At 36.0% G+C, this 23,288-nt stretch overlaps 4 protein-coding genes, 1 long non-coding RNA gene and 1 other non-coding gene across 6 annotated transcripts; 2 read left to right on the forward strand and 4 right to left on the reverse strand.

The window, feature by feature from the left end:
- Nucleotides 1–2,356: 2,356 nt before the first annotated feature.
- Nucleotides 2,357–4,511, forward strand: LOC103939026 (respirasome Complex Assembly Factor 1-like). The gene is made up of 4 exons (XM_009349080.3): nt 2,357–2,722; nt 3,022–3,125; nt 3,946–4,075; nt 4,197–4,511. Exons 1-4 carry the CDS (start codon nt 2,594–2,596, stop codon nt 4,233–4,235), a joined length of 402 nt encoding a protein of 133 aa, XP_009347355.1. The 5' UTR covers nt 2,357–2,593; the 3' UTR covers nt 4,236–4,511.
- A 313-nt stretch (nt 4,512–4,824) lies between these two features.
- Nucleotides 4,825–7,988, reverse strand: LOC103939025 (PGR5-like protein 1B, chloroplastic). The gene is made up of 7 exons (XM_009349078.3): nt 7,618–7,988; nt 7,457–7,519; nt 7,245–7,331; nt 6,210–6,438; nt 5,970–6,043; nt 5,777–5,872; nt 4,825–5,188 (listed from the first exon to the last, which is right to left on the reverse strand). Exons 1-7 carry the CDS (start codon nt 7,837–7,839, stop codon nt 5,096–5,098), a joined length of 864 nt encoding a protein of 287 aa, XP_009347353.1. The 5' UTR covers nt 7,840–7,988; the 3' UTR covers nt 4,825–5,095.
- Nucleotides 7,989–8,063: 75 nt separating this feature from the next.
- On the reverse strand, nt 8,064–8,135 carry TRNAG-UCC. Its single transcript has one exon. It is a non-coding gene; the product is annotated as a tRNA-Gly (tRNA).
- Nucleotides 8,136–8,583: 448 nt separating this feature from the next.
- LOC103939028 (probable xyloglucan galactosyltransferase GT11) lies at nt 8,584–10,862 on the reverse strand. The gene has a single exon (XM_009349082.2). The coding sequence runs from the start codon at nt 10,585–10,587 to the stop codon at nt 8,746–8,748; it is 1,842 nt and encodes a 613-aa protein (XP_009347357.2). The 5' UTR covers nt 10,588–10,862; the 3' UTR covers nt 8,584–8,745.
- Nucleotides 10,863–15,030: 4,168 nt separating this feature from the next.
- On the forward strand, nt 15,031–18,928 carry LOC103939020 (RHOMBOID-like protein 1). Its single transcript, XM_018645412.2, is given in 7 exon segments — nt 15,031–15,362; nt 15,365–15,726; nt 16,518–16,681; nt 17,301–17,464; nt 17,555–17,814; nt 18,249–18,375; nt 18,648–18,928. Coding segments are annotated over 7 exon segments (1,227 nt in total). The 5' UTR covers nt 15,031–15,335; the 3' UTR covers nt 18,771–18,928.
- A 1,291-nt stretch (nt 18,929–20,219) lies between these two features.
- LOC125468610 lies at nt 20,220–21,721 on the reverse strand. Its single transcript, XR_007251007.1, has 2 exons — nt 21,585–21,721; nt 20,220–20,460 (listed from the first exon to the last, which is right to left on the reverse strand). It is a non-coding gene; the product is annotated as an uncharacterized LOC125468610 (long non-coding RNA).
- Between the last annotated feature and the right edge of the window lie 1,567 nt (nt 21,722–23,288).

The raw sequence follows: 23,288 nt of genomic DNA on the forward strand, positions 1-23,288 counted from the left end.
AATGTAAATGTAGGGAATTCATGAATCAGAGGGACTGTTTTTATACTTTATGGTCGTTTCAAATATCTTCCTTTATTTTAAGCGTACCTAATTGGCCAAAAACGACAAAATCCTTTGAATTTGTAGAAGATCTTTCCTGGAAAGCCGAAATTGCATATCCAATGCGTTGTAACAAATTCAACTAAGAAAAATTAAATTGAATCAATAGCATGTAGATTAATTCAATAAAATAATAAATTAATCATAAAAAGGAATGATTAAAATGTAATACTCTCCTGATTGAAGATTAAACTTTCTTTAACGCAGCGTCAAGAGCGTGATGATAACGTGATATAAGCCTATTTTAATGAACAATTATAAAAGACATAAAGGGGGTGGCCGCCGGCACAAAGACGGAGTAGAGAGAGATTTAATTGTGAGATGTGTGTTATTTCACCCCATTGTGTCTTTATTTATAGTAGTAGGAAGGTACCCCAATATAATTACAACTCTAGTAGGATAATATCTAAAGTCTAATATATGATAGAATTCCATGATGATATCCTTAAATATGTTAGGATTTATATAATCACATCCGTATATTAAATATGACTGCAACACTATAAAATTTATTTGACTTGTTTGATAAAAAAAAAAAAAATTAATAGCCAATTAGAGTATTGGTAAAAGAATTAATAATTATCAACTGAAAACGATTAAATAAGAAGTAGGGGAAACTTGATATAAGTCCAATTTTTTAAGCCAATTGTAGGAATAGTCCAGTTTATTAAAATAAGTCCAATTTGTTATATTTAATTATTTAATTATCAATAGTTATCTGTTCAATGATAAGATTTATTATAAAAATCAAATTTCTTCCCAATTATCTCTTTGCTTATTTCTTTTTATTTATCTTTTTGTTATTTCTTGTTCTTCCTTCTACTTTAAACCCCATTTATAGATTTTATTTTTAATTTTTATAATCAACCTATATCACAGGTTAATTATATTTATCTACCTATATGACAGATTCTTTTTTTATAATCAACCTGTCACAGATTAATGTGTCTTACTTGTAGGTATGTTATGTTTTTTCTACATTTTAATTAGGTTTCATATCTCACGTATAGGTATTATATACATTCATATATTTGTTACTTGAGTTAGGGTAGAATGTTTTGTAGATAAATTTATGTTAGTATATTAGTTTTTTTGTTATAAGATATTAAATATATTCTTTTGGAGTTGGAAAATGCATAATATTAGAAGATTTTAATTGATTTTTAATATTTTTAGAAAATATAAAATGAGTATAAAAGAAATAAAAACAAATAATTAGATAACTGGACTCACTCCTAAAAACACTCTACATTTTTGGACCTGGATCTAAAAGCCCCTAAGAAGTAATATAAAATTTAATGAAATCAATCACTATTTTTAGCTCATAATTATCATATTTAATATCTTTTTGAAATACAGGTCTTCACAATCTATCCACCTTAAAAGAAATTTCATTCTCGAAATTTGGAGGATCTTACTCCTTGTACAGTTAAGATACTCAAGGAATAGATATGTCAAAAACGTAAGCTCTTACTCATTGTATACTTAAAAGAAGAAAAGTTCCGAGTATGTATGTGCTCGTCCAAAAGTTCCGAGTAAGTATATCAAAGTGTAATATCTTACTCCTTAATCTCATCATTTTAACATCCTTTTGGTATCTACTTAAACACTACTGGATCGAGACTAAGATAATACCAAAGACTGCGAATTTCCATACCTAACTCTAGCGTACTTCACCTACATACCTACATAGGGCTGTTTGATCCCAAATCTTATTCATACCAAAGACTAAGATAATACCAAATATATTGATTATTATATTTCATCAAATTAATTTCGACCCTCACTGGGTATAATTGAATCCTCAAGTTGAGGAAGGGATGAGATTCCATAAAAATAACAATAAATTAAAGGTGCTTTTGTTATATTAGACTATTTGAGATTGGACTAGATTCATAGACTAAGTTGGAGTGACTTAAAATAAACTAAGTTGGACTCAGTTAGTAAAGCATTTAGTGCAGTATCGAACCAAGCTGAACTAGCTATTGTAAATTTTACATCTTTTTCAAGTTTTATGGAATTCATCTGTCGTGATATAAATCAATGGAATTGAAACTTGAAAAGTTTGAATTTTGATAAAATAAAATAAAAATAATAATAATCGTATAATCTAAAAGGTCTTAAAAATGAGGCATAAGATTCTAGGTTTTTCAATTTTTTTTAATTTCAAATATACAACAATTTATATAATGACAAAAAGTCAGGTTCATTGGAAATTTTATACTGATTTGAAAGAAATCTGATGTCACGTGCACACCCAAAAGTCCCAATCGCAATCTACAGCGAAGCTAGTCCATTTTTCTATTCAATTATTCAATTTTATTTGCTTTTCAAATTTAATCACTTTCCTCTCTCTCTCTGTTCTCCGGCCAAATCCAAAAACCCTAACGAGCTCTGATCATTCATCTGCAAGTTCGGCAGAAGCCCACTGAATTTTGTGAAGATTTTCGGGTCCATTGTTATTGTTTTGGATAAAATTTGTGATTTGCAAAGCATGAAAGAAGGGAAATCAGTAAAATTGAACGGTCAGCAGCAGCAGCCGCAGCCGCCGCAGCACCAGAACGGTCACTTGTCGCCGTTCAAATTCGCCAAGTTGTTGGATCCGGAAGCTTCCTGGGACAAGGTACTCCAACTTCCCGAGATAGTACGATATGTTTGGTTCCCGAGAAAGTATGATATGTTTGGTTGCCGAGAAAGTTTGATAGAAAACGAACTAGAAAAAGAAGTTTGAATCTTGGGTATCTATTGAAGCATTGGAATTTACAATGTGTTTCTGAAATTTTGGAATTGAAGGCCAATATTGAAACGGTCAAATTTATTGAGTGTAACGAGCTGAAAATTAATAAAATTCTGCATTGGTTAATATTTCTCATGGCTAACTTGAATGATTTACTTTGTGTGTGTGTGCGTGTGTGTGTGCAGGATCAATTGGGAGATGTCTTGCATTGGATTCGACAAGCAATTGCCCTCGCATGTGGGCTACTGTGGGGTGCAATACCATTGGTCGGAGGCATATGGTTCGTCATGTAAGTTGATGGTTGGACACCTTCTTAATTGCTTGTCATAGTTACCATTTACGCTTAATCATCCTATGTTTGTGTTGCTAATCAGTGATCAGCTCATTTAACTTGAGGATCATTAGGAACCCATCAAAGCAAATCTTGGCAAGGAATTTGCCCAAATGTAACATTGTTTGCTTAGTGTTAAGATATCTGTAGTAATGGGACTTAAAACTCGTTTGGGACTGCCCAATATTTGGATCATAAAACATATGAGTAAGTATGCTGAAACTTAGATTCTCTAGGTTGTCGGTGTTACTTTCAAGACTTCAGGAATCCTATTTAATCATAGGGGTGTAGAACTTCAGCTTCTCGTCATTGCCTAGAATCTTAATGGCCCATATGAACACTGGAGCATTATAATTTTAGAAGGTTTCTTTCCAAATCAACATATTAAATGAAGAGTTACCTTAGTGAGTTCAACTGTAAAGCTGGAGCGTTCATCGAATTGTTTCTGCAATATTGTATACCTCAACTTTAGGGGGACTTAGTGCAGACTGTTTTCTATTTACTGTACCAACTTGATAGGTTTACGCAGGCATGTAATACTATTTAGATTCACACAGACAACTTATCTCTTAGTTTCAGGCCAAGAGAGAAGAAGATATGCCTGAGTTGGATGTCCTTGCCTCCCACCTACGTGTTTGAGAAATATGATTTGATGGTTTTGAGTTTTCTCTTATTTATCATATGCTTCACCATCTTAAGATAACAATTTTCTTTTTCTCCAAACTAGTGTCATATATTTTCTTAATCTTTATGTGGTGGACTTCTTTTTTTTTCACAGTTTTTTGGTAATATCAACTGGAATTATATATGGCTACTACGCAATGGTACTAAAGGTTGACGAAGAAGACTTTGGTGGTCATGGAGCTCTCCTCCAAGAGGGGCTTTTCGCTTCCATAACTCTTTTTCTGGTATTTTTCAAACTTTTATTGCCTCTTTCACTTTGAGACTACCTTCTCAAATAAATTAAGATCAATGCGTTTCTTTTAGTCTCTTACCTTTTTCTCATTTCCGTTTCTTTCTGTTTTACAGCTTGCCTGGATTCTAGTATACAGCTTGGGACACTTCTGATTGGCTATCTATTCAATATCGCCGTCATTTCCATCCCCGGTGGTGTTCAGTTATAGGACTTTGGTTACGATGAGAAAGTTTCATTAGAAGTCATTAAGTCAGTACTGTTTGCTCGTTTCTTTATGTTAAGCAACATTATGAGTTGGTGAATCGGTGTTCCGGTCAATGTTCCTTCAAAAACGTTCACGCAATGTAGCAATGTATGGCATGCAGAACTGACAATCAAAATTGTTTTGGTAGCCTCTAATAAAATTACCTGCAATCATTGTTCTTGTAGATTTTGCTGACAATAATATGTGGTTGAGTAATTTGTAAGTGTGACACCGCACAGAGTACCGATTGCAGGCTTATATGTCGATACATTTTTCCCTATTTGAGTCCTGGGCCGTATTTCTCATCGAGTGGTTTTCTCATCGAATGACATTTCATGAAAAGCGGGAACACCTTTTGTGGTTAGTCCAAGAATTTGGATGCGAAACCTTTGGGAATCTTCATTTCAAAACAAATAAACTAAAGATATCACATTGTCAATTAAGAATTCACACCATCAATGATTTAAATCGATAGTTTGACAACGTAACATGTCTGATTGTATTCAAATTAAACATTTCCATAAAGTGAAACTGATACCGGCATATACCAAACGATCATATCAGAATGCAATACAAGAAGCTCAACTGTCCAATGACCCATGACAATAACTTGTGGGAAATACATCTCCTTGACATGGTGGGATGGGACGACTCTATTCAGGTAAATTTATTACATTATAATTTGGAAAAAAAATGAGGACTTGAAAGAATTGTCCTACCGTACATAAAGCTTCCAATACGCATTTGTACTTGGGATTTCAAAGACATTTATAGCCGTCTTTGGGGTTGGCTTCCGCCTACTCGCGAAACAAGGTAGATACGGCCATGTACCCATCTTCTACCGAGTGGTGAAATAGACTTCTGCACAAAAAAAAACCTCCAATGTGAGCAAAAAACATACTCAAAAGATTTCATTCTATAAAATGGCAACGGAACATGTATCTTTTTGAACTCCTTGTCCATTCAGTGTTCAGAGAGCCGATAAACATTTCAAAAAGATAAAAAAGAGGAAGTATTTAACAGAGCCAATGACTTGACCCGGGCAGTTTTAGCACCGTGAGAAAAGGGATAGGGGCACTTTGACAAGTGAGATAGTGAGGCCATTTGCTACAAAACCTCAAAACAACTACGGTACACGACGTGGCAAGAGCGATGCTATATATACCACATTTCTAATATATTTTACATAAGCAGGATCCACTTGTATAGGCCGGTCTCAGGTGGGTTTCACTTCCGTAAGAGATATGATTAGCAATGTGATAAGTAAATGTAGTTTAATTGATGTAATAAATTGTAAAGAATATTAAATCCGAGGATACTTTCCAGTCCTGTTTGGTTACCTTTTACAGAACCCCATTTACAGTAAAAGGTTCTTGGTGCGTATCTTTGTTAATATCCAGAATCCCTCAAATAAAATTTATGGAGTGCGAGAGAAGAAAACTAGGTTACCTCAACCTTGGTACGGAACTCTAACAAGCATTCACATACGTGACAATTTGCTCTATGCGGGGAGTTAGACTGATCGGATTTCACAAATGCAAACACCTGCAGAAAGATGCTATTCAAATCAGAAGAAGAAAATGGATGCCTCAAGGGTTATAAATTAAGAGTTGTTTGAAGTTCTCAGAATAAATCAACGGACCTCATCCCCACAATTTGGGCACGCCCCTTTTAGTGCCACCAAGTCATTTCTCCACAGGCCTTGAAGTACTTTAACTGTGAGAAAGGCAACTTTAGTATATGCTGAGATTTAACAATTATAACATCAAAAGTTATACAAATTCCTAATCAATATCCAATTTTCTCGATTTAACATAGAGTGCCCGCACAAGAATTTGACATCATAAATGCTTTAGAAATGAATGGATGCAGGTTAACTTACCAGAAGCTGATGCAATTGGGTAACCGATGACAGAACCCAGTATCATGAAGAGAATGGAATTCAGCATCGAAAGAGCAGGTGCTTGGTTTATATACGAAAATACTGGATTGAAAGCATCTTGATAAGCTAAGCCAACAGTGTAAACTACAGGCACAAGACACACTGAACTGCCAAAAGCAAGAAAGAGGATCCATATGCTCGCTAATGCAAAAACCTGTGAGAAATCTTCCTGCCCTACATCCATGTCACTCAATATTCAAGCAGAGAAAGAAAGATAGAACCCACTTTTCCATTTCACCAAATAAAATGCATCAAAGATGGTGCATTAACAACTACATTTTGGTTGACAAACTCACATTGCAATTAAATAACTGAGACGACTGTTAACCATTGATGTATTCCGCAGTGAGTCTAAAGTACATACATTAACGATGACAATCGTCCAAACAAGTGAGCTAACATAAAGTTTGCTCAGTAACACAATGATACGATTGTTAACCATTGATGTGTGCGAGTTTTGCGGTGAGTCCCATGCACATACATCAATGAAGACAATCCTCCATTCATGTATGGGGGTTCATGTACATACATCAGTGAACTAACATAAGGGTTGCTCATTAGGGAGACGATTGTAAACCATTCATGTATGAGGGTTCTGCAGTGAGTCTCATGCACATACATCAATGAAGACAATCCTCCATTCATGTATGGGGGTTCATGTACATACATCAGTGAACTAACATAAGGGTTGCTCATTAGGGAGACGATTGTAAACCATTCATGTATGAGGGTTCTGCAGTGAGTCTCAAGCACATACATTAGCGCTGACAATCATCCGAACACGTGAGTAACATATAGTTTGCTCATTAACAAAATGAATGACAAATTATCAAACCCATTTACCCCAACCCAACATCGATTCGAGCATAACCTTACTTTCATTTCCTCTTATCTTCCCATATTTTTTAGCAATATTCATGAATTAATGCAAAACTTCGAAACAACACTTCAAAAAACTCAACAAAAACCAATTACCTCAGCATCTGCATAAGTTGATTGTCTCCTAAGACTACAACGTGGGTATTTCACGACGCATTTCGATCCGTACCATCTTAGCTTCATCTGTTCTTCCAATCAGTTGCAAAATTTGTCAACAACAAAAAACAAAACTTAGAAGGAAAGAAAAAAAAAACATCGGCCTATCGAAAATCTATGAACTCATAAGTCACACATACATATATACATACCTCGACTCTATCAAACATGTCATCGACAATCAAAGGGTCGCCACTGTAATACGCATCACGTGCCTATCACGTGCACCACCAACCAATCAGATATCAAAATTTCACCCAAAAAGCAGAAATTTAAAGGTAAAAAAAAACCGAAAAGGGAAGAAGGGGATTACCTGACGGTAGAGGGCTTCAAGGGTTTCTTTGCTGGCGGTTTCGATCGGGCCGACGTAGATGCAGTAGGGGCCCTCGGAGAGATTATCGCGGGTCGTCGGGTAGTTACTGCCGGATGAGATTCGGACGGAGAACGGAGCTCCGGTGGATCTAGGGTTTCTGGCAAGTTCGGGGACTGTGGACCCCACCAGGTGTGGAGTGAAGGAGGCGCTCGTGGCCGCCATGAAATTGGAGTGTGGAAGGTGATGCTCTGAAGTACGCGGTTGAGAGAGAGAGAGAGAGTTTGGGCCACGGAAATGGTTTTGGCGGGTAAATATCTGGTTGGTTTGCTTGGCTCTGGTTCGGTGGTTTTGAGGTCCGAAAGTGGAGAGGATACTTTTCAAAGTGACGCAGTTTACACAAAGGAAAAAAAAAAAAAAATTTAAATTAAATGGAAAAAAAAAGTAATTGCGTTTGCCGGGAGTCGAACCCGGGTCTATTGCTTGGAAGGCAATTATCCTAACCGTTGGACTACAAACGCTTATCTACAAAGGGTTGCCTACTAATTCTATTTATCTAACTATTTAACTGAGTTTAAAATACATGCAAGTTAAGCACTTTTCACGTAATTATTTAATTAAGTTTAAAATACATGCCAGTTAAGCACTATGCACAAAGAGTATTTCCATGCACAACTTGAATTCCTTGCCCAATATATGATTAGTGAGAAGAAGTGTGGTTTAAGAAGCTTGACGTATAAAATGTATAGGGATTTGATGATGTGATCAAGATAAGTAAGATCACACTCGTTAATTTTGGCAAAAGGAAGATGGAGGCCTTTGCAACATAACTTCAACATGGGAGTTGTTTCACACTGAACAAGTCATTTCAAACTCCTTCTCTGTAAAAATACGAGCATTGTGAGAAGTGCATGATAACTATTTAGAAGTTCTGCTCTCAAAAATGTCTCAAAATATATAGAAGATGTATTGATCTTGTCAAATTACCAGTGATGAAAGAATTTCAAGGTTAAAGCTTAGTAATTCCGAACACCAATAAATTGTACGTGTGAGAGAAAAAGAACAAACTAGTTTACCTTTTCTTTGATTTGATTAAACTAGAGACTCTCATCTGCCTAGCTAAGGCAAGATTTAAAAATGTTGTCTCTCAAAGAAAGGATCCCACTCATGTTCCTCCACAGTCCCAAACAAATTGTACTTCCAACTCACTTTCTCTGCGTAATCGAAGCTTGTGTTCTTCCCTTCTCTCATGTCCTTCCTAATTGTTTCCACTCTCTCAAGAACCCCTTTAACCGCAATGTCGAATGCATCCTCCAGCGTCTCCAATCTGGAGCCTGGATCGGCGTATATCACTCTAGGAATCAGCTTCACAACCTCCTCTCTCATGTCGTAAACTTTCTGCCTCGGAATGTTATTGAGTATCCTCTCAATGCTCACCTTCCCTTTCTTTATGTCGAATGCTGGTATGAGGACTGAGTATTTGGTGTAGTCCTTGGGGAGATGCCATAGGTATTGAACGTACGCGGACCCTGGGTGGAAGAACACTGGAATGCAGCCTGCGAGGATTGAATCGAAGATTGATCTTCGGGTTAGAGAGTCCCCGGGAGGCTGCATGCAGAAGACGGAGCCTTGGAACATTTTCATGACAAAAACCGGCTTGTGGCACTTGTCCGGACCGGATGTGCATTCTAGGAGCTTGCATTTCCTCCTTGCTGCCTTGCATTGGTCTATGATTTCGTTGCGGATTGAGTTTTGGAGATTAGGCCTAGGGCCGCCAGCGAAGGAGAACAATATGCGCCGCTTCTGCCTCCTCATTCGGTTCTGCCATTGGAACACCTCAATGTCTTTTGAAGGGTGGAAGTATGTTGGATATGGTATGGCAAAGTCATTGCTGTTCCAAGGGCTGGATTCTATTGCCAACATTGTCATGTTTTTCGATTCGGGCAAAAGCATAAGCTTCGTTCCCCACTCTGAATCCTTGTCAGTCCATCTCCGAAAATCCCAAGTAATTCTTCCTGCCACCATAAAATGATCTCTCCCCCACATTTTCTTCCACTCTGGTTTTTCTGTCAGCCATTTCGCAATCTCAAGTGAACCAGAATCTCTCATGGAAATGCTCGATCCCCAAAGGTAGCGTGCGACGTCTAGGCCAGCGTAGTAAGGTACGAAAATGGCTGAAGCTAGGGATGAGTTTTTTGTCAAACAATTGTACTGCTTCATTCTGCTGTGAAATATGACCTCTAACAAGAACTGATTTGTAGCAAACCAACCAGTGTTTGAGTAAACTTTTTCAAAATTCGAAAGACGGGGACCAAGACCAAAGTTTGATGCGAGCTCACACATGTCAGTCCAATTGCTAAGCGAACCACATTTCTTCAAGAAGTCCTTGTTAAATTTGCTGGGGATGTCATGAACATAAATGTATTTACCTAAGCATGATTCAGAAACGGATTCCGAATCCGATTCAACCCTTTCAACCACATGTTCTTCTGGCTTAACGGCATCATCCCCTTTCTCGGATTGAGCTTTATTTTCGCTCAGATCGCGTGCTTGATCATTTCTGCCACGAGGCTCTGATTCCTTCTTAGAAAGGTGCCCAAATTTTTCAAAGCCATGTTCTGTGATTCCGAAAACATCTTTCGTTCTCAGATTAAAATCCCCACCACTTCGGTCATTGAAAACAATGTTCATATGAGCATCATCTCTAGATTTTCTGCTACTACTTTCATTGATTTCTTCGGGCAGAGAAACCGAATCAATGAGATCATCAGACTCACTAGCAACATCGACAGAAATGTTGATATTGTGATTACCTAACAATGCAATCAGGCTCTTTCCTACCATGAACTGCGAGTGGTATACACAAAGCAATAGAAACCAGATGAGGAATGAGGCACATACAAACCAGTATTGGTTGCGGCACACTGAAAATGTCACGAAAGGCCTTCCCATGTTGTCACGAAAGGCCCTCATTCGTAACCTTCTCCGATAAGCCGTCGTAATTGTCTACCTTCTGTAAATCTTGGATCAATGAGGATTAAGAAAACTCTATGGAACAGTGTGACAGGTGCAAGAAACAGAACCAACCCATGTGAGAAAAATGAGGAATATCAAAAGATTAATGGTGTTTTTGATTGAAAAAAGATGAATATTTGATGTGGAATTAGATGCATTTAGAGGCAAGAAAATGAAATGCAAGGGTTTGAAAAGGTTTGTATGTGTTTCAGCAGAAAAAGTTAATGTCCGGATTGCTTGGAAAGTGGATCGGAAGAGAGAAAGATTGAGATCTAATTGGGGACGTTGCTAAGCAATTATACATGACTCGATCACTTTCAGTAGCAATGCCTTTTCTTTTTGTCACATGCTACCACTGGCCGTTGGATCAAAACCTTGAACTCGATGGGTTTATTTCAAAAGTGATTATTAGTTTTTGCTACTAACAATTCAGAAAATGTCATTGTGTACTCTTTTAAATTAGTGCTGATAGGGGTGGGCATTGGATGGGTTTGTCGGGTTAGACTTCAACCCTAGGGGGTGGGTGTTCGGTGGGTTGGTCAGGTTAGACTTCCACCCTAGGAGGTGGGCATTGGGTGGGTTGGTCTGGTTAGACTTCAACCCCTTGACCAATCCAATACGCTTAAGTTGGTATTATTGGAACTAATTTCGACTCAACAAAATGGGCAAGCCAACCCACCCAAACTATTCTAAGGCAGGTTGGATTGGGCGAATTCCATAGGTTGGAATTATTTAGTTTCTTTCTTATTCCTAAGGTGAGTATGAATAAAAAGAGTCTAAAATACATGTCATATTAGCTTTAAATCATGTGAATTTAGTGTTATAGAATCATTACTTGTTACTTGATATTTAAATTCATTACTGAAATAAAGTAGAAACAAACAAGTGTGGTTATATGTATATGTATATATGTTTAAGAATTGTTGATATTATGGTGGGTCAGTCTCATGCGGGTTAATAATACTTCAACTCAACCTACTTGGTGAATGGGTGGTCGAATTGTGTGGTCGAAATTTTACTCAAAAATAAATATGTTAAGTTTACAACCTAGCCCAACTCAACCGAATAGCCCAACCTAACCAAATTCGGTTGAGTTGGTCGGTAAACCCACTAAAACGCCACCCTTAGATGCATACTCATATTGTGTTGAATTTGAGTGCACACTGAAAGTGTAATACATATTGTTACTACTCAATAAAAAACACATTTTCTTGAAAACCATTATATTTTAGTGAAAATCACTTCAAACTTAATATTTTAGCAAAATTACTTGGTTCAACAATATGTTTAGCGTTTAGTTAGTTCACCATTGGGCCCTTGTAGATTCATCAATATGACCAATTTTTCGAGAAAATTTAGTGTGTGCGAAATTAAAAAGCATGTGTGCTAATCATTATCACCAAATATATTATCATAAAATACACCAAACCGAATTAATTGGTCCTAGTTTTGGTTTGGTCGGTCCAAATTCAACACAACATGAACGAGTTTGAATTTATAACGGGTCACATGTAAGTTTGGTATAATTTTTTTTAATACAACAATATATTTACACTAAGAAATGGAGAAGTATAACACTAAATTATATTACTAAGTAACAAATTTAATATGATTTTAGAATACTACAGGACACTTACCCATCCATTTAGATCCAGCATTACCCTAACTTTTATGGCTCACGCCAACATTCCCCACTTGTATGAATGTTGCTAAGCAATTTTTCGACATCAAACGGAACTCCCCATAAGGTAATTTTAATGTGCCGATTTCCCCTCTTTTGCAATCAGCTTTGTTATAGCACCTGCTGCTCTAGTTAATTGTCCACCATTTCCAAGTGTGATTTCTATGTTATGTATGGCCATGCCTAAAAGCATATCAGTTGAAGTAGATTCTTATTTTTTTGATCAATGAAAACCCTTTCCAAACTGTACAAGCTTCTTTCGAAGCATACCTCTTTCTGAATGTAGATGATGATATCTATACAAATGGATCTTATATATATGTCGTATAATTCTTATATAGATATCATATAATAAAGTACCACATAAGTGGATATATAGGAATCAAAATATGTGATCGATTTCTAGGTTTCATCTGAAACCTAATTGGTTACTTCCAATTACGTAAATCAATAGTTCAAACCACACTCAAAGATATTCCCGGAGAATCTAGTTACAGGAGAACCAGGAAAGGAGAACTTTCCTCCTTTTTCTACCCCGACTCTTTAATCTTAAGAATGCTGATTTTAACTTTTAAGAATGAGTGATTGTTAGAAAATAATATCAAAATGGTTAATAACTGAATAGGTAACGCTTTTATATTTAAACTTTTACAATGACCAGCCAACATTTAATTTTATCGAAGTGGAGAACCAGAAAAGCCTAAACACATAGTACAAAACAGCAACCGAAGCACAAGAAAAATTAGTTAATCAAAGAAAATGACTGAAAAACCAACATGCATCAACATTAATCCAAACAATTAACACCACTACATATACTACAATATAAATCTAGCTACAGCATGCCGCTTAGACTACGGTCTAAGGTTCTAAAAGAATTTAGGTGTTAATTGGGCGGTAGACTGGAGCCTAGTGCATAGGCGGCTAGGCGGTTAGGCAGAACTTAGGTGGACTAGACAGATTTAAGTAAATCTATTATATTTTGTGTAAATAAGTGTCTATTTATATTTTAAATATATATAATTTCATCATAAAATACAAAATAGAATAACATATATATTATGAAGTATTGTAACATAATAAAAACATGGGGAATAAGGATACAATGTGTGTTCATTTAAGTATGCAACAAGTCTCTTACAATTTATGGAAAAAAAAAATGCAAAATGAAAGTTATCTATATTTTGTCTAAGTGAGTTGCGACCTAGGTGGGTCTGGACAGGTGCCTAGGCGGACGCCTCAGCAGGTTTATGCGTTATTTCTTAATTTTCAAATGTCTAGGCATTAATCGGGACGGTGACCAACCGCCTAACACCTAGGTGGGGCCTAGGCGGCGCTAGGCAGAGATTTTTAGAATAATGTTACAGTCTAGTGGTATTCCTCTAAAACCTATGCTGGCACTTCTGTTTTTTCTTCTTCCTTCAATTTGTTTTAACCTGCAATTCTGTGTTTTTTCTTCTTCTTTAACTTGCAGATGTTTAACCTAAGGTGGATATATGTCTTAATCTGCAGACAGAAACAAAGGATAAAATGATTTATACCAAACGGAGTCTTCAAGTCCAAGTACTTGTTTGGCAACGTGGTTTTGATTATTCCTAAACTTTCCTCGTTTGGTAGGGCAAGTAATTGCGTGTAGGGCAAATAATGGCGTGATTGGAAGGTTTTGGACATTGCTTTTACTAATGCGTTTTCTTAAAGTTTTCCATTTCCTTCTTTCTTCATAATTGTTCAATTAATCAAATTTTTGTGAAAAAAATTATGTTGCTAATGATTTAGCTCATTTGGATTTATCATGCAGTTTGTGTTCAGTCTTTTTTAGCAAACTCCTCATTCTTGTCGTTAATTGCTAGCTGTAGACATAACTGGAATCTCGTGCCTCGTGATATTCTTACATTGTTTTTTTTTTTTTGAGGCATATTCCTCTTTGTGAACCGGAAAAAAATAAATTCAATTAATCAAAATTTTGTTCAAGTAGTAGAACCACCTTAAAACCAAGAATCAATTTCTATATCCAAACACCTTTGGATAATTTTGGAATTTCCCAATCGACAAGTCATGAACTTATTACCGAATAAAAAGGTTTCTGTCATGTAATGAAATTAGTGTGTAAATTAAATAGGAGGTGAGAAGTGTCTTTAATCTTTTTGTGTCATTCTTATTTCTATTTCAAATTAACTCGTACAATTGACAAACACTAATTAGCTAATATGCAAGTCATCTTCAACAAAACCTTTTAATTTGTAAATGATTGTAAAATGAATTTTGTACTCAATACCATCAATAAATATAATGATTACAACAAAATAGACATAGAAAAAATCAATAACACACCAATACAAAACTAAAATTCTTGCTAAAAGAGACTCACGAATTCTCCTCTCTCTCTCTCTCTCTCTTTTTAATATTACAAATGACATTATTATTATGAGCTGTACTAAAAGGATGAGAGAATTTAAACCCGGAACGCATTAAGTTGAAAAAGAATGTTGTATTCACAATAACAATCTACCACTTAAAATCACGAATACTCTCTTGGCACATTATTGCTTGTGCCAAATAGGCTATTAAACAAATCTTGACAACAAATATAGAAATAGCAGAAAAAATTTACACAGGTCTTAAATAGCAAAATGGCAACAACAATTCTTGGTACCACAAGACAATCTGCATAATTGCAAAACTGGCGATGTAATTAACCAACTAATAAGAAAATCAAACAAGAACAAAAGAAGAAGGAAAGCAAAGTACAAAGACACAGATAACCAAGACTATACGTACCCAAAACAACAGTTTGTTCATAACTTGAAACCAAAGCAGATCCCACAATCACTTTCCAGAAAAATCCTAATCACAAAGCTAAAACTACTCACCATAAAGCTTTCACATTCCCCTCCAACTCAATAAACATAAATTATTTTTTAAAAGAACCCCAAAAAGTAGAAAAAAAAAGAGGCAAAATTCAAAACTCATTTCATTCAATTTTGTCCCACATTTTGATTTCGATGAGATTCGAATCAAAACCCAAATGGGATTTCTGGGTCTGAATCAAAATCCTTGATTGAAGACAATAAAACGAAAAAAGGGGAGATTTTTATGGAGAGAGGCCAATCTGCTGCGCCGAGCAGCTTAGAGATAAAGGTGGTGAGTCCACGGCGGAGCGACAACGTTGTGCACCAGGGGGGACAGCCTCCGGAGACGACGACTCCGCGGCGGTCGTTCAGTGACTACAACCCGTTGAAGAGGTGGGTGTCATGGCTGGTGCCGTCGATTGTGGTGGCCAACATTGTGGTTTTTGTGGTGACCATGTTCGTGAACGATTGCCCCAAGAACTCCGACACTTGCATTGGTCGGTTCCTTGGCCGCCTCTCTTTTCAGCCCTTCAAGGAAAACCCACTTCTTGGGCCGTCTTCAACCACGTAAAGCTTCAATCTTTTATGAGTTTCTATTTGTTTAAATTTGTTGGGGTTTGCAGTTTTGGATTGAAATTTGTGTTTTGGGATTTGTTGGGTGCTTGCATGTGGAAATTTGAAAATTTTAGTTGTGGATTTTGGGGAACTGACGCAGTGGCGGCAATCAATGTAGTTTTGGGGAACTACATGAAGCTTGATGTAATTCTGCTTTTAATCAATGTTGGACTTGGGAAAGTGAATATAGAAGCGAATCTACGATTAGTTGAGAAAAAGGAGCTTGACGGGTAATGAGGGTTTTGGGTATTTAGTGACATTCAAGCAATGCTTGATGTCTATTTGATGTCGGCATAATGCTTGAGCAAAGAAGAAGGTGCCCGAAGGGCTGCAAGTAGTGAACTACTTGGTTTGATTAGATTGCTATGTTAATCAAAATGTCCACTGTAATGTGTTACAGGATTAAAGTTTTATATCAGTGTTAGTTTCAAAATTTTCGTTCAACTTTCCTTGCTCTGTGAGGCCAATGGTAGAATGATTATGGAAAAATGAAATTGTTTTGTCTTAATATCTCTGGTAATAGCAGGTATGCATTCTTCAAGGACTTGTTTGTCATTCTATTAAGCTATTTAATGTGCTCATTTCAGTATGCATCATCCAAAGTCTATAACTGCTAAAAGTAGCACTACAAGGGCGAGGGAGCTATCATCTGTTTGGAAATACGAGCTATAGACATGCCCCATTAGGGTCAATAGGTCTCAGTTGCATATCTAACTTGTTTCTCATGTGTTTTCATCCTGAAGATTAGAAAAGATGGGTGCTCTAGACGCGCAGAAAGTGGTTCATCAACACCAGGGATGGCGGCTGATCTCTTGTATGTGGTTACATGCTGGAGTTTTCCATGTGCTTGCCAACATGCTCAGTCTTGTATTCATTGGAATTCGGCTTGAGCAAGAATTTGGATTTGGTATGCATCGGGATTTTTAGTTTCATGCATGTATATCCACATCCATGAATGTTTGTAGTAAAAGATAAAGCACATGACATAAATTGTAGAATAATATATTAGTTACCAAGAGCAAAACTTCTTTCATAATCTAGAAGTGAAACACTTACCAGGTGGCTTTAGCTACCTTGCGATTAATCTACAGAGGATTTCTATGCATTGGTTTATTGAATTGTAATCCTAGAGGATAACTTACACCAGTATGTTGCTAGGTCTGATGGAAACAAGAGGACGTTTTATTTAGTGGTGAGCAAAGAAAAGAGTTTATACACCGAAGATGGGGTTCAAACTTTAGTTTTAGACATAGTATTCCATTTTACAGAATAAAATTGCTTGAAATAGAAGCTGAGAGATTATTTCAGTTTTACATCACATCTGCGGGAGCAAGGATTGTTTTGGATATCCTGTACATGTAGATATAGCGCCTCATTTTGAAATGTTTCGAGATGCCGTCTATTTGAAAAGATTTAAAAAAAAAAAAAAATGGTTTGATGCTGATCTACATCATGAACAGTTTTGATGAACTGTTTTAACTATTTGGTTTGAAATTCTAATGTTTTTCTGATTTGTTCTTCCGCAGTTCGAATTGGTTTCCTATATCTCATGTCTGGTTTTGGTGGGAGTTTGCTTTCAGCTCTTTTTATTCAATATGGTATTTCTGTTGGTGCTTCTGGTGCACTTTTTGGTTTACTCGGAAGCATGCTTTCAGAGCTCATATCAAATTGGACAATGTATGTAAATAAGGTAAATAAAGTTTTTCTATACTCAATGATGCACCTCTTTATAGTATGTGCACGACCCCTTGATCTTACAGTTTCAGATTTCAATCCGCAGTTAGCAGCATTGCTTACTCTCCTTTTCATCATCATAATAAACTTAGCAGTGGGGATTCTACCACATGTGGACAACTTTGCTCATATTGGAGGATTTGTCTCCGGATTTCTTCTTGGATTTTTGTTTTTGATCCGCCCCCAGTTTAAATGGCTTACCCAACGGAATGCTTCCCCTGGACGTGTTACTACTCCAGTTAAATCTAAACACAAGACATATCAATATGTATTGTGGGTCCTCTCTTTGATACTATTGATTGTTGGGTAAGCTCCTCCTCAATCTCTGAAATTTAGTTGTTTGACTTCATGAACCTAATTGATTCCGTGCATGAGAATCCGGCAGCCACAGTTGACGTGTGCAATATTTTTTTTTTTTTTTAATCAAATCAGAGAACTGGATTTTGTGTAGATATGTAGATATCATGTGTCCTGTAATGTCTTCATTATTGTCATTGCGAATAGTCTCTGTATCTGCTTGTTTCTGATCATAATGGTTTGGAGAAGGCATTGTGTTATCACTATTCTGTGTAGTACTAATTGGTCACTTTTTTGATAGTGGCCTCTACTTTGTTGTTTTGCGTTGTATGTGTTGGCAGTACTTTGTTGTTTTGTTATTGGAAATAAAAGTTCATTGTCCTCGTATATGCGTAGTATCAGAATATGCAGGCATTTTCCAACAGTCGTCATGTTTTTGACAGGTATACTCTTGGCCTGGTTACTCTTTTTCGAGGGGTCAATCTAAACAATCACTGTTCCTGGTGTCATTATTTGAGCTGTGTCCCTACGTCAAAATGGAATTGCAAGTCACAAAATATCTATTGTTTGGTAACATGCTGTACTTCTTTTCTGTGTATATTAACTTCCGTCTTAATATTTGATAGATAGAAGTGCTTGCTTATTTATGCGATCATAGCTGCATTCAGTTGTTCTAGTTTGGCATGCCGTTTAATCTAATGTCTTAAAGAATCGTAATTTAAGAAATGACTCGTGAAATTTTGAGTCAGGAAATTGCTTCTTCAATGTACTTTGCTAGTACTATAAATTAGTTTTGTACTGACATATTGTTCTTTATATGCATATACGTGCCAATCTTGCAGTCGAGCCAGATAGGGAATCAGCTGAACTTAACGTGCGTAAGCAATGGCAGAAATGGAACATATTCGTTGTCGGATCCCAGCCCCTCCCGGACTCAGCAGCTATGTGCTGAGCTTTGCAGTTGACCATACATGTACAGATTTCAAAGGTGATTAGAGAGTGTTGATTGATATGCTTCATTCTTGTAGGAAGTATTCTTTCTCTTTCTTTTGTTTTTTGTTGGGTAAAATAGTCTTCTGTATTCACCAAGCAATGGTTCTTATTGTCATTATTCTTTTCATTCTTTTACTGCCTTTGTACCTCTTTTCTAGTACCCAGGACAGTTGAAACTCATACCGACAACTATGAAACTTACTCGCCATATAAAATTTACTTAAACGCACAATTTACTCACCATACCTAAGTTTTTTGAATGTGGGATGTTACGGATCCTCTCAGTTGAATCTTTGCACTCTACCTTCTTGTCTCTCTCTCTCTCTCATTCTGCAATGTTGCAAGATGATCGAACACATGTATACTTTCTAGTTCATCCTCCAGAGATGAACTTTGAAAAAAATCAACTAAATAAAAAAATCGTTTAACCATTAAATTAACATTGTTAGTATTAACTGAAAAACATAGTTCATTTATTTATTGGATAACAATTAGATGACAAAATAAGTATGAATTTCTTTGGTTTTTGGCGAAGCTGGACTTTAAAGGTTGACATAGAAATAGACACATTGGATTATTGTACAATATTAAGATAAGAAAAGGAAAGAAATTTCGATGACTGGCAACACCAGGCTTTACGGAGGTTGCGCCAATCTCCAAGTGCAAGTGCGAGTCCAATAAGGGAGGATCATTTCGAAACTTGACATTAATAATCCCCTTTAGTGTTTTGTCATATTTCTTTTTTTGTTCGTCAAGAAAGGAACGGAAAGAAATTTCGTTAAGTACATTAGCAAATTTCATATGCTACTCTGCTAAGAGCTACTGATGGGTTATTTGAGGCTAATTTGATTGGTGCTGGAGTTTTGGGGTTGTGTACAAGGGAGTTCTCGAATCTTGATGTTGATGATACAAACCAATTGCTTGCCGCCGTAAAGGTGTTTTAACTTGTTACGCCATGGAGCAGCAAAGACAAGGCTGGTCATGAGACTTTTGAGGCTCAAGAAGACTTAAAAAATACGTCCTAACTTCATATAAGAAGAATTATTTACTTTCACATATAAGATTCCGATAAAATTATGCTTTGAAATGTATTTCAAACTCAATAATTTAGATACGGAAAAACTAATTTATTTTGTATTGAGAGAAGGGAACCCAAAAACCTTGGGCTTACAAGTAGATAGATGATGAATTTTTTTTCCCTTCTGTTTAAAATTTTAAAGTGTTTTTATATAACTCGTGATGTGTTTTTTCTTATTTACTAACCTTATTAATATGATACTAAAAATAATCATATTTTCGAATCTTTAGTTGATATATATAGGCAATGAATGAGACATGCATCCATTAATTTCTTGAAGGCTAATCCATTAATTTCTTCTCATAATACACACGTGCAATTTCTATTTTTTTGCTAATATTGATTATTAGGTTCCAAGTTTGTCTCAATTTATTATTTTTTGTTAAGCTGAAAGTGTAAACATTTTGGTACTTACCAAGAAAAAAGCAATTAATTATTTGATGCCACTTACAAAACCTATTGGCATATATAGGCTTTGATTAAAAGGTTAAGTATTTACCAAAAGATTCCAGCTGCAAAATGCATGGACTATCTACAAAGTATTTGATAAATCCAAACTTTGATTCTTTCTCTTCCTCCGTTTCCTTGCACCCCAAGAAAAGAAAAGCAATTTAGTAAGCTCACATACACAGAACATATCTATTCTATCATACACATAAGTCAAACAAAAGCATCAGATCCAATAATAACACTAAACTGAAAACCCATTAACCAATTTATTTACATATTTTTGTGTAGATCACTACCTCTGTATTCTTAATTTATCAAATTGATTAAAATTACTAATTCTCTTATTTCTGACAATACCCCTCCCACTCCAGAATGATAAACAAAAAATTTCTCAATTTCTTATATCTCACAAAGAAAAGCACATGCATGTCCATTTCAGCTCTTAAAACCGAAAGAAAATATCAAGGTTTCTTAGTTTCTTACCCAAATCCACGAATTTGAACAATTTAATATCAAACCGTTCATTGTCGCTAGTTATACTAAAATATCAGGGGTTTTTGTTATTAATATCGAAAAAAACTCAATAGAGACCTCTCGAATCATTCATTGTGCATATTGATTTCATTTTAATATCGAAACCTTATAGGAATCTAATCTCATCAAAGCGTATTTCTGAAAAAATATATATTCCATAGCGACACTTAACTTCACATGATACACCAAAAAGGGTAAAAATACAGCAATGAAGCGACTTTTCATTCCCAATGGCCAATTTTATAGGATTCAAGCCATACATGGGAATAAAGAGGATTGAAGCTGTCAGGCATAAAACATGGTTACTGATTGATAGAAATGGCCAAAATATAATATAGATAAGAAGAAAGTCTACTCACTTTCTGAAAGTGACTTTCTGCGGTACTATGATGCATGGACACAGGGAAAGACCAATGTATCCCGTATCTGACACGTGGGGATACGGATACGTGGGGAGATACGTACGGATACGCGATCGATATGTATCTGAGTCAACAGATACGTTGTTGACTGATGGGATACGCGTATTTTAGTGTTGAGATACGAGTATTCTACTTTCGGATACGTTTCAAACTATAATCAGAGGATAATCACAGAAAAAAATCAAGATAATTACACTTAATCCGCACAGAATCGTGATAATTGACAGTTGATTGAGATTAGCTGAACCGAAACGATTCTGACCAAAAATCGAAACGATTTTGTGTATAAAATTGGGATCTACCTGTTTTTCCCCACTCGAACCTCAAAACCGTCATCGGCAATTGCTCCTGTCATCTCCGTTTGCAAATGCTGCATCGTATCTTATGCATCTGCTGGTGAGAGCTGGTAACTGGGTTTCGAATTCTATGTTTTCCTGAAGCTTTCTTTTTCTTTTTGTTAATAATGTTGATGCTTTTCTGCTCGGATGCCTCAAATTTACTTTTTTATTTTTTTGAAACCAAACGAAAAGCTTCTTTGCTTTTTTGTTTGTTTATTATAATAATATTATTATTAGTGGTCTAGAATAATTTAGATTATAAATGTCTAGAATAATATTATTGCTTTTCTTTTTCAATGCAGCTATTGTCGAAAGATTTTCAGAGCATCCTACTCTCGGGTCAATTTTCATTTGTTAAAAATATCTGAAAATAGGATCGTCTCTTGCAACAAGGTTAGTGATAAAGCTTTTGCAGAAATGAAAAAATTAGTTTGAGAATGAGGGATCCTTTCTTTTTATTTTTAAGTCGTTTGGATGGTTTTTTAGTTTTTCAAGTTTGAAGACTAATTTAGTTGTTTAGTGAATTATCTTTTTAAATTTTTAAAATTTATCGAAATAAATTTGAACTTGAATAATATATTTGAATGCTTATTTTATAATTTAAGAAAATTAGCCATCAGCAGCATTTCGGCCGGCCTCCTATTAATCTCAAATAAGAACAGTCCTTCATACAAATCTCGGTTAATTTGATTCTATAAAGCAAAATCCAGATAAGAGTTGCACATAAAAGCAAAAATTCATCGAATCCAAATCAGCAACGCACAAATCCAAGATCATAAAAAACTCAATTCTAAATAATATAAGAGATTTGATGGAAAAACCCCAGTTTTTTGTCCATCTTCTGGTACCTCTTGCAGTCGATCTTCAAGCCATCTCTAATGATGGTCAGAACCATCTGCAACTCTGGTTATCGCTGGAAGACTGGTCAGGATCGATCCGAGCTTTTCGAACTCTTCCTCGTCCTTCACTTCCTTGTGGTCATGAGGGTGGCGCCCTCGCCGTCGTTCACGATCATACCGGGCTTATAAAATGAGAAAATAGCAAAACAGAAAAGGATAATGGACCAAGCAAACCGGAAACTCACGGCTTGGCCCAGTTTTATTGGGCTGGTTTGGTTTCGGATTTGTTCTAATCATTAAATAAAGTTAGTAGATAAATTTTTTTATTAAAATTCAAAATTTTAAAATCTATTTTATTAATTTTCCTTTGCAAAACCGCTTTTTGGAAAGTCCAAATCCAGGCGAATTGCTTGCTGCCACTGTATAGATGCCAACAATGGCATGTATCAAGTAGCATGTGCAATTGTTGAAATTGAAGATAGAAGAACTTGGACTTGGTTTCTCGAGCTGTGAAGCACCTTATTCCAACTGCTGAACACATACATTGTGTCCGACACTTATATAACAATTTCAAGAAAGCACACGTTGGCATTGCATTGAAACAAATTCTTTGGCCAGCAGCTAGAGCAACCACCATTCCATGATTTAAACCAGTGATAACTAAGATGGAAGTTGAAGATGGATTGGCTATAAGTTGGTTTGATGACAAATCAGCATGTCGCTGAGCATATCTTATTTTAGGACATCATCTAAGCGTGATATCTTGTTGAATAATCTATGTGAGTCTTTTAATAGTGCAATATTGGGGTCAAGAGGTTGATTTAGCAAA

This window comes from the organism of the source record quoted next, unplaced genomic scaffold (assembly GCF_019419815.1).
Source record: "Pyrus x bretschneideri cultivar Hongxiangsu unplaced genomic scaffold, Pyrus_bretschneideri_v1 Contig39, whole genome shotgun sequence".
NCBI lineage: Eukaryota > Viridiplantae > Streptophyta > Magnoliopsida > Rosales > Rosaceae > Pyrus > Pyrus x bretschneideri.